Genomic DNA, 16,405 nt, shown 5'->3' on the forward strand with positions numbered 1-16,405 from the left:
TCATGCATTGATGCAACCGGCTGGGGTGGTTTCAGGCATTCCCATGCCAGTCTGTCCACCCTTCTCTCCTGACCTGGGTTAACACACCCGTTCCAGCAGAGGCAGAAAGGAATGGGAGCTTCAGCCTTTGTCACTGGGCATTGGGGAGCTCTGCACAAGCCCCTTTCCTCAGTCGCTTGGTTAGCTAACAGCACTGGGGATGGGGGAAGCTACGCACAGCCTCCTTTTTGTCACCTGGGAGAGCTAGCAACCCACTACAGACAGCAAAGAGCGTATTTTAAACTGCTAGTTACATCTGTCAGAGCACGTCATCCAGATCTTAGAGATGCTCATACATATACATAGAGACATTTCATACATCTGGAGTAGCTGCTTGCCACAAACCCTGTGTGTTACCACTCAGCTGCTTCCACACACACCACCAGTGCATTACTCCTCTACTCTCCTGGATTCAACCGATCCCACCAATCATAGACTCGATGCATCATGCAGGTTGGAAGGGGTCTCTGGAAGCCACCTGGCCCAACCCTGCTCAAAGCAGGGCCACTTAGAGCAGGCTGTTCAGGGCCTCAGCCAGTCAAGTGTTGACAACTTTCAAGGCTAGAGGTTCCACAACCTCTCTGGGCAACCTGTTCCAGTGTTTGACGACCTTCGTGGTAAAACATTAGGATTTTAGCACAGTCAGAAGAGTCAGTATTCCAAACTGAATTTAGGCAAATCACTTACACCCTCAATATGCTGTTCCACAGGAGTTTATACAGCTCTGTCAGCTACAAGGTCTGCCTCTTCCATTGCTCTGGTATTAGCATTTGACTGATCCTGCAGTAACTTTGGTCAGGGACTCAGATCAGCTGGAACTTAACCCTCCCACATAAATACATTCGTTGTGCCAGTGTAACTTCCTGAACCATTTCATTGCAAGGTCAGACAAGTAACTGTGTGGAAGCCAGGAAGGAAATAGAGACACATGAATGAGAGCTGAGAAGATAGCAGGACCACACATGTAGACTGACTTAAGCTATTCTGAAAATGTAGTTTCAGTGCCTCAATTTATCTGGTTATTAAGATAGGATCACACTCTTCACCTGCTTCATATGGTTCTTGGGGACAGGTAATTGAGTCGGTGAAAAGCCAAGGTTGACACCTTCAAGGCACTCAGTGGCCTGGCACCAGCACATCAAAAAAATGGTCTCCTGAAACACAAAGATAGACTGTAGCAACAACTCTTGACCCTCTGGCACAAAAAGACTCTGCAATAATGTAATGCTTGCCCACTCAAGAGATCCCATTTTCCAAGGACCTGTCCAAATTTGGAGAATGAGTTCCCTAGAGACTAAGGCCCCTCCAGACTGCAAGCTATGCTGCTTTCACCAGTAACACAAACACACTGCATCACAGAATCTGCCGGGGAGACGAGAGGGGAACAAACCACACGTTTGCGTATTAGTCACATTTGAGGTTAATGGGAAAGTACTCAGATGCTGCTCTGAACGGCTCATGGTAAGCTGCAGACTAGAACAGAACACTTCAATCATTAGTGCCCATAAGGAGCTCTGAGACCCTCAGGTGAAAATCATTATATAATAAATACTTTGTCCTCATAAACACAGATGATTATTTCAGTGCATGATGTATCTTGAAAGGAAATACAAACCTTTGGTTAAGAGTCAGAGCTGGTCTTTACCACATTCTGTGCCTGATCACCTGCAGGGCACAATCTGTCATGCAATATCCAGTAATTAAGCTATATTTATGACAAGACTGGAAGCTGTGAGGTCATTCCCTGTGCAACTACACGTGCCTTAAATTAGCTGTGATAATCATTCTCACATGCACGCAACAGTTCAGGCCTTTAGCAGCAGCCAATGTCTGATATTACAACAGCAAGTGACAACACAGCACGGAGGGGAAAAATAATGCAGACTTTGGTCATAAAGTGGTTTGGAAAAAGGAGATTTTGCTGGGGTTTGACTGCATGGTATTATAATCAACTCCATATATACAGCAAATGGAACTGGTTGGCACTTTGATCAGAAACACACAGGCATCGCCGACTCCCGAACTGTCATGTTAATGTCTACTCTCTATAAGGAATCATCAAGGAAGCTGCATTTATTTTTGGCATGAAAATACGCAGTAAAATGTTTCTCAAACTATAGGGTCTAAAAACTATGGAAAAAATTTAAACATTTCAATTCTTGGGAAACATTACTTATGTTTACATTATATGACAGGTTTATCAAGAAGCCATGTTAATCCTGCTCTGGTGTAACAAGCAAGAGTCTTGTACCCTTCTAGAACAAGAACTAAAGCTACAACAAAATGAGCTTCATAAGAAAGGTGATTACAAGTTCAGGTCTTGACTAAATGTGCTGGAACTAAAAGCCAGGATCCATACCCAGTGAAGCATTTGCCCTCAGTAGGGTCCCTAGGAACGGAGAATTATGTTTGAGAAAAGTTTAATGTATACTCTACAAGTGTTCCTAATCAGGAACATTCCTTTCTGGGGGAATTACCTTGTATGAGTATCATTCCACAGTTCTAAAAGCTCTGGAAACCATTCCATCAGCTTGCCATGCCCCTCAGCTCAGCCTGCCGACTGAACTGGATATTAGGAAGAAGTTCTTCACCATGAGGGTGGTGAGACACTGGCAGAGAGGTGGTGGAAGTCCCATCCCTGGAAGTTTTTAAGGCCAGGCTAGATGAGGCTCTGAGCAACCTGATGTAGTGGGAGGTGTCCCTGCCCATGGCAGGGGGGTTGGAACTAGATGATCTTTAAGGTCCCTTCCAACCCAAACCATTCTATGATTCTATGACCTTGGAGATAAACAACCAGACAGAGTAACATGTTTCTTGTGTGTTATTTCACTGTATTTGTCTCCAATTACAGTTACATATCTACCTTTCAGTGAAAAGCTTTAATTCATGTTTCCCTTAAATCCCACCCAATATTTAAGATGATCTGGGGGTACTTTACCAAACACTGCAGTCATCAGGATTTCTTTGGGAGCACTGAACACCTTACACAACCCTTACAGTGAGAGGTAAATCCTCCTCTAAGCTGACAGAGCTTGTTTATAGATTGGTGACACAGGCAGCATCTACAATATCAAATGAAGCAGGGCCAGGAACTATTCTGTGGTGGAAGGGCCAGGCCATACACTAACCACATCCATGCTACGCAGCACTTGGCCATTGTCATCTCTGAACTACATGTGGTGCCTCCGTAGCTCTAAGTATTACTTCAGGGGTGTTATGTCAAACATCCAGAATTGACGAAACGAGGGCTGTGCTGTAGCCTAGAGGGGTGATTTACAGCATGAAGCTAAAGGACTTGTCATATGCCAAAGCAGAGTTGTGTTTGATAGGATGAAACCTGCTAGGATATTGCTGGATGACCCTGCAGAGTAGGGGGAGTGCGGTTTCACATAGTCTTGCCTACTGCTCATCGGACACACGCTACCCTCTGAACTATGCCCACACACCATCTTGGGAGACTGCTAGCTGACACAGGCCAAGACTGTTTCAGGGACCAGGGTATTACTGTGTAGTAGAGCAGGGTGGAAAAATCGGCAGTCCTCAAGCAAGCTCAATCTTGCTACGTACCCCCTTTGATAAAGCAACACAGACATAGCCAGGCTTATGGCACCTGGAACTTGCTGACAAACAGCAGAAAAAGAACAAAAAAAAAAAAAGCGGGGGGGGGGAAATGGGAGGCCCTGAGCTGTCAAGAGCTGAATTCTTTGAAAGTCTCAGAGTAAAATCCTTATCTGTGCCGAAACGCCATTCTTGGCTTTGCACTCCACTCTTATGTAATGACAGCACATTACTTTGGTTTATCTTCCTTAGTGTCCTCGAGGTTAGTGACACATCATCATTAGGTTACGTTACTATTTTAATTCAATTGCCATACCACATGCTTAAATGCTGTAACAGAGCTTGTCCTTCTTTCTACCGTGCGCTACCAGCAACTGTCATTTCTCCTACAATTAGAGTTCAAACACTTCATAGCAGGAATTGCATCATTCTCACACTGAAGCACCCACTATACTTCGGAGCAGTGCCAAAATAATGTTTTACTTAAAAACCCCAATAACCTGGTAATACCTAAATCCTGTGCATTTCAGATTATATGCTTTAGGACTGACACCGCTACTGTATTTTATGGCCTTTACAATACTGTTACCTATTCAAAACAAATATTTAGTTTTGCAAACAAAACCAGACAAATACTGTGTTATGAGTTAGATTCACTTCCCTTATTCCCTAGCATGAAAAGATTTAAGATGAGCTATTTAAAAGGAACTAAATCCTTACCAAATGGAAGATGCAATGCAATCAGAATTAAAATGACTCCTTTAATGTTGCAGCTGGTTGTCTTTAGCCAACAGGATCAAGTTACAAAACATTTGTATAAAAACAGAGCTCAAATATAATCAGTGAAGAGGAGCTGAAAATCTGTTGTTCTGCAGGCCAAAGATGCAGGAGGGGGAACAGAACAAGAGCTCCATAATTGGAAATAATAAAGATACTTTGTCCACATGCTAGTTATGACCTTCTTTTGTTTTCCCATGATATCCTGTTGATATAATATCCAGGTCCCTGGTGGACATCCGCTGTTTCCAAATGAGAAGAATGACTGTTGTTAGTTTCACTTCAGCACCTCACCGGGTCACCAGCTACCTACTATGTCTGGAAAGCCTGCCGGAAGCAGCGTCAAAGAACAACCTTATCAGCAAAAGATCTGAACGGATGAGAAGCACGGACATGTGAGATCACATCTTATGGTAATTTAAACAAATTTCAAATACCATTACAATAAGGAAGCGCAGAATAAGAGCAAAAGTTCAGATAAATACTTACAAACCCACATAGGAATAGTCATAGTCGATCAGATCAAGCACACCTTTTCCCCCTCTCTGCTATCAGCCACAGTCTTCTGACACTATCTCACAGCAACCACCTGAAGAAGGTTGAAAGGACAAAGTCAGAGTGTAGTGCTGCCTCCCCGCAGTATTCCCCAAGGTCCCATAAATTTACAAAAATCAAGACTTCCACAGCCAAAGGGGTTATTTTTGTATTTAACAGTCCTCATTGGCTTTTTCTTCTGTTTGCTTTCTGGATTTCTTTTCAGCTCAACCCCCCTTCCCGCCCCCCCCCACCTTGTAGCATCCCCAAAAACAAGGTTTTCAACAAGTAACAACAATATGGAATGAGCAACCTTGTTATGTTTGGGTTTATCCCACGTGTCCCCCAAGTTTCATCTGATGCACATTATTCTTATGTTGAAAGAAACCTGCCCTCACTTGCGTCTCTGTAAGGCTGAAGAGTCCTAGTGAATTCATCTGTATCTCACCCAGAAGTTGTTCCACACCTCAGAACACCTATTTACTTCTCTGCACCTATTACAGTGCTCTATGTCCTCCTGAAGGTAAGATCAGAACTGTACAAAGCATTCAAAGCACTGGCACACCACGGATTTACACGGTGCCATAATGATGCTCTCTGCTTTGTTGCCTAGCTCGTCTTTATTACCTCTTAGTATTTGATTTACTCATTTACCAAGCCTTGAGCTGAGATTTTTCACAGATCTATTATTATGCCAAGGTCTTGTTCCTAAGTGACAAATCAGCTTCTAGGCCATTCCTGGATATTTGAAGTTAGGATTGTTTATCTCCTGTTTGAAACACTTTACATTTATGTATATCAAATTGCATCACCTACTCACTTTGTATTGTGAAGTTTTACTGAAGTTCCTCTCAGACCGCAGGCTCCAATTCAAATCCTTGTGGAACTTCACGTAGTGACTCCTTTCACTGAGAAGATATTTTGCTCTCTTACAGCAACCTGTTTTTAACCCAACATCATCTACCCAAGTGAAAACTACTCCTCTTACTCCACAGTTTCTTCAGAAGCTTTTGCTGGCAGATTTTGTTGAATGCTTTTTAGAAACCCAAGTAGATGACATCAGCTGCATCTCTCCTGTCCACATGCTTTGCTGGTTCCTCACAGGGCTCCAAACAACATGTGAGGCCAGGACTTCTCTTTAGAAAAGCCCTGCCAGCCCTTCTGGTACACCATTTTCTCCCTGTGCCCACTAGTTTGCCTTTTCAAACTGCTTTCATTAAGTTATCTGGTACAGATAACAGGCTCATTGCTCAGCAGCTCTCCAGAAATCTTCTAGACACTTTTTTTTTTAATTGGCATATTAACCAGCTTCCCATTCTCTGTTATCAAAGTGCTTCTAAATGAGATGTTACACAAACCATTAGTAAGCACCTCAGCTATTTTAATCTTGACTTCTCTTAGAACTCTTGGATGAACATCATTCAGTCCAACTGTTCAGCGCTTTTTATTTTAGCTATTTGTTTCATAACCTTTTCTACAGACACTTCAGCTTGAGACATACCCTCTGATAAGTCTTTCACAAAATTGAGTATAAGCACAGGAATCTTCCCAAGTTCCTCTACAGTGAGCACAGAACAAAATACTGATTTAATTTTCTTCTAGAACCTTATCTCCTCTGAACAACCCATTTATTTTTGACTGTCCACTGGCTCCAAAAACTTTTTGTGGCAGGCTTCCTGTTCTATTTTGACCGAAAGCAAGAGTCAGATTTACTGGCAGAGCACCAACAAAACAAATGACAAGAGAACCGGCAGAACAAGTGTTCAAGGATACAGGTGCCTGGTCACCAGCTACACTGAGGTCAGGCTTCACAGGGCAGCTCTGATACTTCAATTGCAGTAAAAAAATGGCAATTATTTTCGTTCATCTAATTCCATATGGAGATAACATTAAAAAAATATAATGATAGAATGGTTTAGGCTGGAAGGGACCATAAAGATCATCTAGTTCCAACCCCCCTGCCACGGGCAGGGACACCTCCCACTAGACCAGATTGCTCAAAGCCCCATCCACCCTGGCCTTGAACACATCCAAGGATGGGACATCCACAGCTTCTCTGGGCAACCTGTTCCAATGTCTCACCATCCTCACAGTAAAGAATTTCTTCACCCTTTTCCAGTTTGAAGCCATTACCTCTCACCCTCTCACTACAAGTCCCTCCATATCTTTCCTGTAGGCCCCTGTAAGGTCTCCCCGAAGCCTTCTCTTCTCCAGGCTGAACAATCACAACTCTCTCACCCCATCTTCATAGGAGAGGTGCTCCAGCCCTCTGATCATCTTCATAGCCCTCCTCTGGACCCGCTCCACACAGGTCCGTGTTCTTCTTGTACTGAGGGCTCCAAAGCTGCATACAGTACTCCAGGTGGGGTCTCACCAGAGCATAGGGGTAGAATAACCTGCCTCAGTCAAGCAGCTTTTAAGTTGAAATGTACCACCTTTAATTTTCCACCGTCACAGGTCAATTCTTCCAGCTAAGAGCTGATGATGGAAATTTCCAGGAGAGGCGACGCTAGGGAAGTCCAATTAAGGACAGCAACAGCTACAAGCTGTTTGGTGCACACCCGCCTGGGACTCGGCACACAGTGCTGCAGGGAGCCAGGGTGGCTACCATACCTTTTCCTGACACCTCAACCACCCCCCTGGAAGGGAACGGGAGCGCTGGAGGAGGGCTAGCAGAGCTCACACCACCTTGCCCACCCACAGGGAGCTCAGCCACCAGCTTCACGCCTTCCCCACACAGGGGACAAGACACGGTGGCCCCGGGCTGTGAGGACGCGGCCGGGCAAGGCTGAGGAACGCGGCCGGGCGAGGCTGAGGAACGCGGCCGGCCGCCCGCCCGCCCCGCACGCCGGCCGTTGGGCCCAACGGCTGGGCCCTCGCGCGCTGCGCCACCCCCTCCCCTTCTGGAACCTTCCCGCCGCAGCGCCGCACGCGCCAACCGACGGGAAGAAGGAGCGCCACCGCTGTAGCCATATATGGTCAGGGCCGGAAGCGCTTGCGTCATGGCGTTGGCTCGTAGCGTTCTCCGCGGGGAGTGGGACGTCACGTCACGTCCCTGACGCGCCCCCGCCGCCCCTGGCAACCAAACAGTAAACAGGGCGGCGGGGAGGGACGGCGGCCGCGCAGGCGCGGTGGGGTCCGGCCCGGCCGGGCCGTGGAGCCCGGGCGAACCACGGGCCGCCTGAAAGGAGGGCGGCGGCGCCTACGGTGGGGCGGGCTTGGGAGCCGCGCCTGGGCCCTCCGGGAGCGACTCCCGCCGCCCCTCTCGCCGCCGCTCCCGGTCAGCGGCCCAGAACCGCTGCGGGCGGCGGCTCCCTGAGAGAGATCCCCCCCCCCGGCCTGGTCGCGCTGCGGCTGGCCCGATGCTGGAGAGCTCCGCGGTCATTTCAGGTATCGGCGGCGGTGCCGGCTCGGGGACCTTCGCCCCCGGCCTGCGGGGAGAGGGGCCGCCCCGCCGCCGCGGCCTCGGGGCAGGAGCGCTGGAGGCGCGGGGCGAGGGGGGTGCAGAGCAGCGCGTCGGGGCTGCAGCTGCCGTCAGCGTGGAAGCGGTCCGGGATCCGCAGCCCCCTCCTGTCCCCGGAGGTTACTTTGCCACGCAGCCCTTCTTCTTTCTACTACAAACGTGTTTAAGGCTCCTCGTGTCGTTTTGCAGCTCTGCTTTTTGTAATTCGCAATAACAATTCCACTATTCCAATTTGCAGCTCTACTTTAATTCTCAATAACAATTCCACTATTCCCATTGCGTTGTGTTGCAGTGTCATTTCTAAGAATTAATTACAGTACTGCCCTCAATAGGACCAGGAGCACAGGAGGAGTCAGAAATAATGCAAGCGTTACCTGCTTGTCTTATCTCATTCCATTGTTTTGTTTCACAAAGCTCTGTACTGATATCTGTGAGATGTATCAGATACAGCTTATAATTGAGGCACATGCATGTAATCCGTTCCAAGCAGAGACTGGTGCGCTACTCCCTCTCATGGCTCTGTTGAAGTTAGTGGCGAGATTCCCACTGATTTGAGTGAGATTTCACTACAGAGTTCTCAAATGCTAGGAAGCAGATAAGTCATATCCACAACACGCCATAAATTTGACCTAGCACATCCTGAATCCTGGATCGTCCCAGACTGAAGGCAAAGAGTAGGGTTGGAGCCTGAGGTTAAAAGTATTGTGTCTCATGTAGTGCCACACCTGAGTTTGGCATCATTGCATAACAAATGCCAGGGCTGACACTCAGACCTGGCACTTGCTGTCACTGCTGTTAGAAGGAAAAGCCTCAGCTGGGCTGCGGGACTGCTATCTCTCAGAATTCAGCACTGGATTTTGCTTTAACCTGTTCAGCCATCGTGAGAGATAATACAACCAGAATCACTCCACCTGCTTTGAGGGGACTGTGTGGTATTTTGGGACTCTATAGACCCCTGCTCCTGTCTGCCTCTCTGCTGAATGGCTGGTGATTTCAACAGCGTGTGTGGGCTCTCATAAGACCTCTGAATTCTCCAGCCCTGGACCTGACGGTCTTTCAGCAGAAGGTACATTGTGATTCCAGATTTACTGACTTCACGGAGTTACTCGTCATGCAAGTCTCCCTCTCTTGCAGCTACACCTACGTGACTGCTTCAGGGGTCAGCGCTACTGTGCATTTGCTGTTCCTGGGTGTTGCCCTTGTAAACTCGAGTGGCGATGTGAAAGTAGCTGCTTCTCTGTGGGTGGCATCTCAGTAGCAAGTGGGGTCAGTCTTTGTCAGTTGTCAGCACTGCCTCCAGCTTAATGTTGAAAGACGGGAAGCCGCACGCGTAATATTTGCTTTTGCACAGGGCAGGCCTTGTTGAGCAAGCCGTGAAGCTGCAATACACCCTATTGAGATGAGATACATCCTGTGCGTGTTCTGATTAGGGAAGGGGTGAAGAAAGCAGAGCCTGCTGCAGCAACCAGGAAACATGGAGTTACACAAACCCAGCCCTGAACACCGGAGAAACCTCCAGCCTGCAGAGATTGCCTGAGAGCAGAGTGTCAAGGTGGCCTTCAGCTGGACACACATGCCAGGGCAGGTGGCATCTTTGCCTCCACCTCAAGAAAGGAGTCCTCAAGGGCTGGAGGCCATTGGGGAGGCCTCACTGCTCTTATGGGACTCCTCACATGTGAGCATTAGGGAGGGAGCAGAATATTGCCCTGCACACAGGGGTGACCTGCCCTCTGCTGCTGTCCTGCCAGGTGGGTACATGTGTCACTGCACACACAGCAGGAATGACAGGTGGTAGCAGCCCCTCTGAACTAACTCAGGCAGGAGAGGCCACGCTGCACAGACCCCACGGGGAAGCATGCTATTCCAATGGCAGATGGGGCTGTTTGCCATAACTGATATTCACACAAGGACTGGACTAGCTTTAATAGAAAACAAGGGGCAAGGGAAGGGTCAGCACTCTGCCTCTTACCCCTCAGCCCAAAGTAAGATGAAAGTGTGTAAGCATTTCTCCTCCCACCATAGCCAGAAGGCAATATACGCCATAGCTGCTCCTAGAGGTGCCAGACCAAGTCCCAGGGCACATGTCCACTCCTCCACAGGCAGGAGGAGGTTGGGTTGTTGGGCACACACAAACAATACAGTGGCCCCCAGCCTGGAGATGGCCTCCCTCATTCAGAGGCATGAACTCACCTGCCCTTTTTACCTCCTTTCTACTGAGGCCTCCACAGCTTGTCCCTGAAAGGCCACAGCAGGTGACATGCAGAGGCACAAAACGGGACCAGATCCAGACAGATCAGATGGAGAAGGCCGTAAGAAGAGATGCTGCTGCCCATCGGGATGGGTGGGAAGGGCGTAGCCACAGCCAGCCCTGACTAATGCCAGGGCAAGGACAGGTCTGACCTTACTGGTATTCCCACCCCGATGTGCCCTATGCCCCAGGCAGCCAGCACCAGTCTGCAGTTTATAAAGCCCAGCCTAAATTAGAGGCTGGGGAACCCCTTTAGGGTCACAGGGAAGCAATGCAAAAGGTAACACAAGGACAGCTCCAGAAGTCAACTTAAATGCTTTTATTGACAATGTCTCTGAACAATAATAAGCAAACAATGCTTAAGTTTCATCCAAATTCACTTTCCACATGTCAAAAAAGACCTCAAGGTAGAAAAAAATAAAATAAAAATATAAATATCTGAGAATCCATCTTAATAAATAAATTAAAAACACAATAAAAACGTTTTCATGGAAAACTTATGTCAAAACATTCAGACCACCTCAACAATGCATGATCAGTAAAGTTACAATGAACATCAATGTAGAACTACAGTACATGGATATAGCTATTTATCTACCTACTAGAAAATAAAATAGAGTCTCTTTCCCCCCACGTAAGATGGGTCATTGCTAAGTCATCAGAACACGATATTGCCAGGAACACAGTAGTTATTGTTAATCAGCTGCACTAGATACGAGTTGGAGATACCCAGCACCAGGTTAAATTCCAATCATTTAAAACCAAGAGATTAATTAGTTAATGCTAGTGATACTAAGGAGGGGAGGGAGTCACCTACCCAGCCATGTGGGACATGCTACAGACTACCAGCTCTCATGGATGGGCCATTGGGGACGAGACAAATTCCATGCGATTTGCTACATCTCTGGAAGAGGTACGAGGCCTCGGCACAGGGCGCTCTGCCAGGCCCCGGGGCACCCAGCCAGATGGGGGGGTGGGGGGTGGCGGTGGCAGGGCCCTCCCCAGGCCTGGGGAGCCCCATGGGGCGCAGCGGCAAGTCCGTGGGGGGGTGGAGGGGCAGGGGAGGGGGCCCGGCAGGTCAGTCAATGCTGGAGCCCCTCACAAGGCCAGGAGGGTGGGGGAGCTGAGGGAGTCAGACGAGGGCTCGTTGCTGCTGCTGCCCTTCCGGTGCGCGGCAGCACAGCTGGGGAAGGCGTCCGCCTCCGGGTAGGTGAAGACAAAGGTGGAGGTGTAGGTGCTGGGGCAGGGGGTGCAGGTCACCACAGGGGTGCATAGGGGCTCCAGCTCACCGCTGGTCCCGGCGCCCAGCGACTCCCAGTCCGACGCGTAGAAGGAGGAGGCCCCAGGCAGGTCCATGTCGGGCACGGATCGGGAAGCCTCCCGCGGCCCCGTGGAGAAAAGCAGCTCGTCGAAGGGCTCAGCCTTGAGCTCCAGCCCGCCGCCGCCGGTCTCCTTGGGCGGCACGGCCGGCGGCGCCTCAGCCATCAGCGGCAGGGTGAAGGCAGCCTCCTCGGCCACGGGGGGGCTGGGGGTGCCCAGGTCCAGCGCGGTGGCAGCCGCCAGCTCCTCAGAGAAGCGCAGCTCCTCGGGCATCTTGCAGGCGGGCCGGTGGGCTGCCAGGATGAACTCCAGCTTCTCCTTCTCCTTCAGCAGGTTAGCTATCTCCGCCTGCAGCGCAGACTTTTCTTCCTCCAGCTGGTCGGTCTCCTGCAGAGAGAGCGGGGCTGTCAGCCAGAGCCGGCGTCACCCCCGGTTGGAGTCCCCCCCTTCTTGCCACCCTCCCCCTCCTGGTTCTCCCCCCCCCCCCCCTCCGCCTGCCGGGCAGCACTTACCGCCTGCAGCGTGTCAGTGAGCTCCCGCCGCCGGTTGCGGCACTTGGCCGCTGCCATCTTGTTCCTTTCCCGGCGGATCCTTCTCTTCTCCTCCTCCTCTGGGGACAGCTGTGGGCAGAGAGAGGACGCTCAGTCCCGCTGCCAGCCCGGTGCCCCCCCCGGCCGGGGCAGCCCGCCGGCCATGCCCCTCACATCCACACACACACACACCCCCTCCCATACCCCGCCAATAACCCCGGTCCCCACTCACCTGCTCGACTTTGCCCCTGCGGCCGATGCTCTGTCCGCGGCCGCCCGGCGCCTTCAGCACTGCGGGGCGGGAGTAGGCGGCGGGGGCGGGCGCCGACACACCGTAGGGGTGCCCGCGGCTCTGGGAGGGGGCCACCGAGGAGATGAGGGTGGGCTGCACTAGCCACTGCAGATCGGGGCTGGTGGAGATGGCTGTCACCGTGGGCACGAAGTTGGCGCTGGAGACGGCCAGGTCGGCGCAGAAGTCCTGCGGGACAGAAGGAAGGGGGGGGCTGCCGTCAGCGGGGCGCCCGGACCGCTCCCCGCCGCCCCCGGGGCCGCGCCGGCCGCGGCGCCGCGCTGCCAGCGCCGGCTCCACACGAGAGCGGCCTGTTATAAATATCTCTGACGTCCGCGCTGACGCAGACGCTGCTCCGGAGTCTCCTCAATGAACTCGCGTTTTATCAATGAAGCCGCTTTACACACCCGCCGCAGAGCGCGGCCCGGGCCACGGCTCCCCCCTCCCGCCCCTCCGCGGCACCGGGGACGCTCCCCACGCCCGGTCCCCGACCCGGGGGCAGGTCGTCGCAGCCCGTCCGCTTCCACCCGCTCCCGTCCCGCGGTCCCGTCCCGTCCCCCTCCCGAGTGCTCCCGCCCCGCGGCGAGGGCGCAGCCGGCGTGCCCGGCGCCTCACCTGCGGGTTGACGGGGGAGCCCATGCTGGAGAAGGAGTCCGCCGGGGAGGGGTAGTAGGTGAGGCTGTCCCCGGCCGGGGAAGCACTGCTGCAGCGGGAGGAGGGCGTCTCGTATTCTCCGGCGAATCCCTGGTACATCATGTCGTCGGCTCGGTATGGCGCAAGCCGGCGGTGCGGGGCGATGCGGTGGCGGCGGAGTGCCCTTGGGGAGGAGACGAGGAGGGGGCCGGCTGCGTGCGTCCCTCTGTCCGGTCCGCGCCGCGCGTCTCTCCTCTCCACCGCCGGGGCTGCCTCTGCTGCTGGAGTACCGCGCGGCGCCTCCCTTTTATACCCTCCCGCCGACGTCACGCGGGACGCGCCACCCGCGCCCGCGGGGGGGAACCGCCCGCCCCGCACCCGCCCCGCGCCGCCCCCGAGGCCACCCCCGGGGCCGCCCGCCGCCGCCTCCCGCCGGAGAGAGCCGCCACCGGGGGCGGAAAGCGGCCGCCGGGACGGGGAGAGCCCCGCGGGCGGCGCGAGGTGAAAGGGGGGGGTAAGGCGGCGGGGTTCCCCCCCCCCGTCGAGGAGTGGTACGGCCGGGCTCGGGAACCCACTGACGCAGATATCCTTATATGGGATACATCCTGTGCGAGGGGGCGTGACTGACGGGAAGCGCTCCAGGGCTGCAGCCAAGTGCGGCGGGCGGCGCGCGGGACGGGACGGGACGGGACCGGGCGCGACGCGACGCGACGGGACGGCCCCCCCCCCACCTCCCCCCTCCCTCCACGCGTGGCGGGACCCCGCACCAACGCTGCCCCCGCGGGTGTCTCTCACACTCACACACACACTCACACTCACACTCACACACTCACACACGCCCCGCAGCCCCGAGCGCGGTGCTCCGAGGGAGGCGGCGGAGCAGGGCCGGGCCCCGCGGCGGGCCGGGCGCGGGCTTCGCACCGCAAAGTAAAACCCCGGTGCGTGGGCACGGGGACGCGGCGGGGCCCGGGTGCGGAGAGGCTGACCCACCCCCTTCCCCGCAGCCGGGAGGGCGTTACGTGGCACTAATCGCTTGTCTACGATAGATACAGAGCTACAGTGGCGAGCGAGGGGAATGGCACGGGGCGCTGGGAAGCCCTGCCAGGGAAGCCTGGGGGGGCCCACAGCCCCCCAGGAAGGTCGGGAGAGCTGGGGAGCGGCGTCCTGGGAGTGCTGGGGCGCCCGCCAAGGGCACGGGCAAGGGGCCACCGGGAAACCACCGTCGAGGAGCGAGGGGTGAGGCTCGTCCTTTCCTCCAGTTTGGGTTTTGTTTTGATCTTTGTTGCAGCGAAGCCCGGAGACACCCACCCACGACGGGGATGTCAGGCAGCCCTGGCTCAGGTCAGGCTAAGCTGGGAGCCAGACCGCAGACTCGCCTTGCACGGGAGCCAAGAGATCGCGGCTATAGATAGTAACAGGGAAGCTGCAGCAGCGAGCGTGTTTACAGCAACAAACAGAGCCTGCAGCGCAGTCTCCAAGCAGGAGCGTCACCCAGCCAGGCTGGGATCCTGCTGGCAGCCTCTCCCGCTGTTTGAGCTCATGGGCTAAATGCAGCGCCTGATGCTGCTGCTGCTGCTGTTGCTGTTGCTGCGCGAGCAACCTCCGTTCTTAGAGATCTGGGCCACGGGGGCGGGAGAACTGGGCCAGCTGCTATTTCTGAGCTGCCCGTCAGAGCGGAGGGGACAGCCAAGGACTGCCGCAGCTCACGGCCCGCACCGCTCCCTGGGAAAGGACCCGCGGGGGCCAGTGCTGCCTCTCACCAACTCAGCACCGGCCAGTGGGCTGCCTCCTCCTGGGGCAGGCATCTGCCACCCCAGGTCCCTGTGCTGCCGGGGGCTCCTTGCCCCGGCCAGCATTCCCCCCATGCTGGCTGCCAAAGCAGTGGGGCAAGCATGGTCTCTTCAGCAGCCCCAGGCTGTAGGCAAGGAGGTCCCCCCTCAGCATTGCCTGGAGGAGGGATGTGCCAGCAAATTAGCAAAGCCACGACCCCGCCATCCCAGCCAGCAGCCGAGCAGCGGGCCAAACCTCTGCGGCCACGTCCCCAGCAGGGCCAGTGCTGACGTGCTGGTGCCCAGAATGGGCGAGAGCCTCCAACACAGCTTCAAGTCCCAGACATTTGCCAGGCACGTTTCAGAAAATCCCTGCTTAGTCCTGCTGCTGTCCACAAACGGCCCCAGGGTTCCTCTAGCCAAACTGCTCCCCCCTCCCCCCAACAGAAGCGTCTGGAAATTAGGGAGGGGGACCCGCTTCACCAAAGCCCAAAATATTTTTGTGGCGCCCATGCAAACCGTCTGTTGCCATCTCCGCTGGCGACCGAGCGTGCTCTGTTTGTACCAAACGGAAAGTGCACGGATGCTGCACATTTCTAACATGTGGAGGCAAGGAAACAGAGAAAGCGAAAACACATGACGTGGGTTTGTTGTTTGCTCCAAAAGCGGGGTGCACACAGTTTTACCGCAGCGTGTGTGAGAAAAAAAAGAGGAAGCAGGCGGTACCGCAGGGACAGAACAGAGTCAAAGCGCAAACCCTCCTGCCCGGGTGACGGGGTTGCCCTCGCCACTGTGCTGCTGAAGGCTGACGAAGGCTCCTCACCCCTCTCGCCAGCCAGGAACACGCAGAGGCGTTCATCCCTTCCAAAATATCACGATCTGAGGAACAGACCACAAGTCCATCAAGCACTACAACATTATTAAACATGTACAAGCAGGGCTTTGTCGGGCTCTGGAGGTGCTCGGCTGGGCCTCAGCTGTAGGGCACCACTGTAAGAACTGGGATTCTGCCCAGCCCAGGGGCAGGGGTCCCCCGTCCCAGCATGACCCTTTCCCCCTACTCCAGGCAAGCCCATAGCATGGCTGGGCTCTGTGCTGGCGAGGAGGAGGTGGCTGCTTACCACTACCAGCAGGGAGATGGCTCTTCCCAGATGCCTGGCCAGACAGAAGAGGCCATGACCACTGCACTACTTGGGCATGGCAACGGCGCTGGCAGGGCAGAAGGAGAGCACCCATCCAACAAGG

The 16,405-nt window shown here is 53.7% G+C and overlaps 2 protein-coding genes across 6 annotated transcripts in view; both read right to left on the reverse strand.

Annotated features, from left to right (window-relative positions):
• Positions 1 to 7,839, reverse strand: part of JDP2 (Jun dimerization protein 2) — a 57,541-nt gene extending 49,702 nt beyond the window's left edge. For 2 of the 5 annotated variants that reach the window (XM_054199462.1, XM_054199461.1), the window contains exons 1-4: positions 5,729 to 7,803; positions 4,864 to 4,963; positions 4,318 to 4,744; positions 1,086 to 1,193 (exon numbers count right to left, since the gene is read on the reverse strand). Coding sequence is in view for 1 of the 5 variants with exons in the window: in XM_054199459.1 (XP_054055434.1) it covers positions 4,864 to 4,885 (22 nt within the window). In the remaining 4 variants the exon portion in view is untranslated. Of the gene's footprint in view, positions 1 to 1,085; positions 1,194 to 4,317; positions 4,745 to 4,863; positions 4,964 to 5,728 lie in introns of all 5 variants that reach the window. The other 3 variants (XR_008466086.1, XM_054199460.1, XM_054199459.1) reach the window with 3 other exon arrangements.
• A 3,084-nt stretch (positions 7,840 to 10,923) lies between these two features.
• On the reverse strand, positions 10,924 to 13,691 carry FOS (Fos proto-oncogene, AP-1 transcription factor subunit). Its single transcript, XM_054200563.1, has 4 exons — positions 13,374 to 13,691; positions 12,702 to 12,947; positions 12,452 to 12,559; positions 10,924 to 12,326 (listed from the first exon to the last, which is right to left on the reverse strand). Exons 1-4 carry the CDS (start codon positions 13,512 to 13,514, stop codon positions 11,718 to 11,720), a joined length of 1,104 nt encoding a protein of 367 aa, XP_054056538.1. The 5' UTR covers positions 13,515 to 13,691; the 3' UTR covers positions 10,924 to 11,717.
• Between the last annotated feature and the right edge of the window lie 2,714 nt (positions 13,692 to 16,405).

Source organism: Rissa tridactyla, chromosome 4, assembly GCF_028500815.1.
Source record: "Rissa tridactyla isolate bRisTri1 chromosome 4, bRisTri1.patW.cur.20221130, whole genome shotgun sequence".
NCBI lineage: Eukaryota > Metazoa > Chordata > Aves > Charadriiformes > Laridae > Rissa > Rissa tridactyla.

What these genes read in the sequence shown, in the direction of transcription:
- FOS (XM_054200563.1), bottom strand. Translation starts at nt 13,514, where the DNA reads ATGATGTACCAGGGATTCGCCGGAGAATACGAGACGCCCTCCTCCCGC. An exon ending in GCAGGGGCAAAGTCGAGCAG is followed by an intron (nt 12,560 to 12,701) that starts GTGAGTGGGGAC and finishes CTCTGCCCACAG; the next exon opens with CTGTCCCCAGAGGAGGAGGA. An exon ending in TCACTGACACGCTGCAGGCG is followed by an intron (nt 12,327 to 12,451) that starts GTAAGTGCTGCC and finishes CTCTCTCTGCAG; the next exon opens with GAGACCGACCAGCTGGAGGA.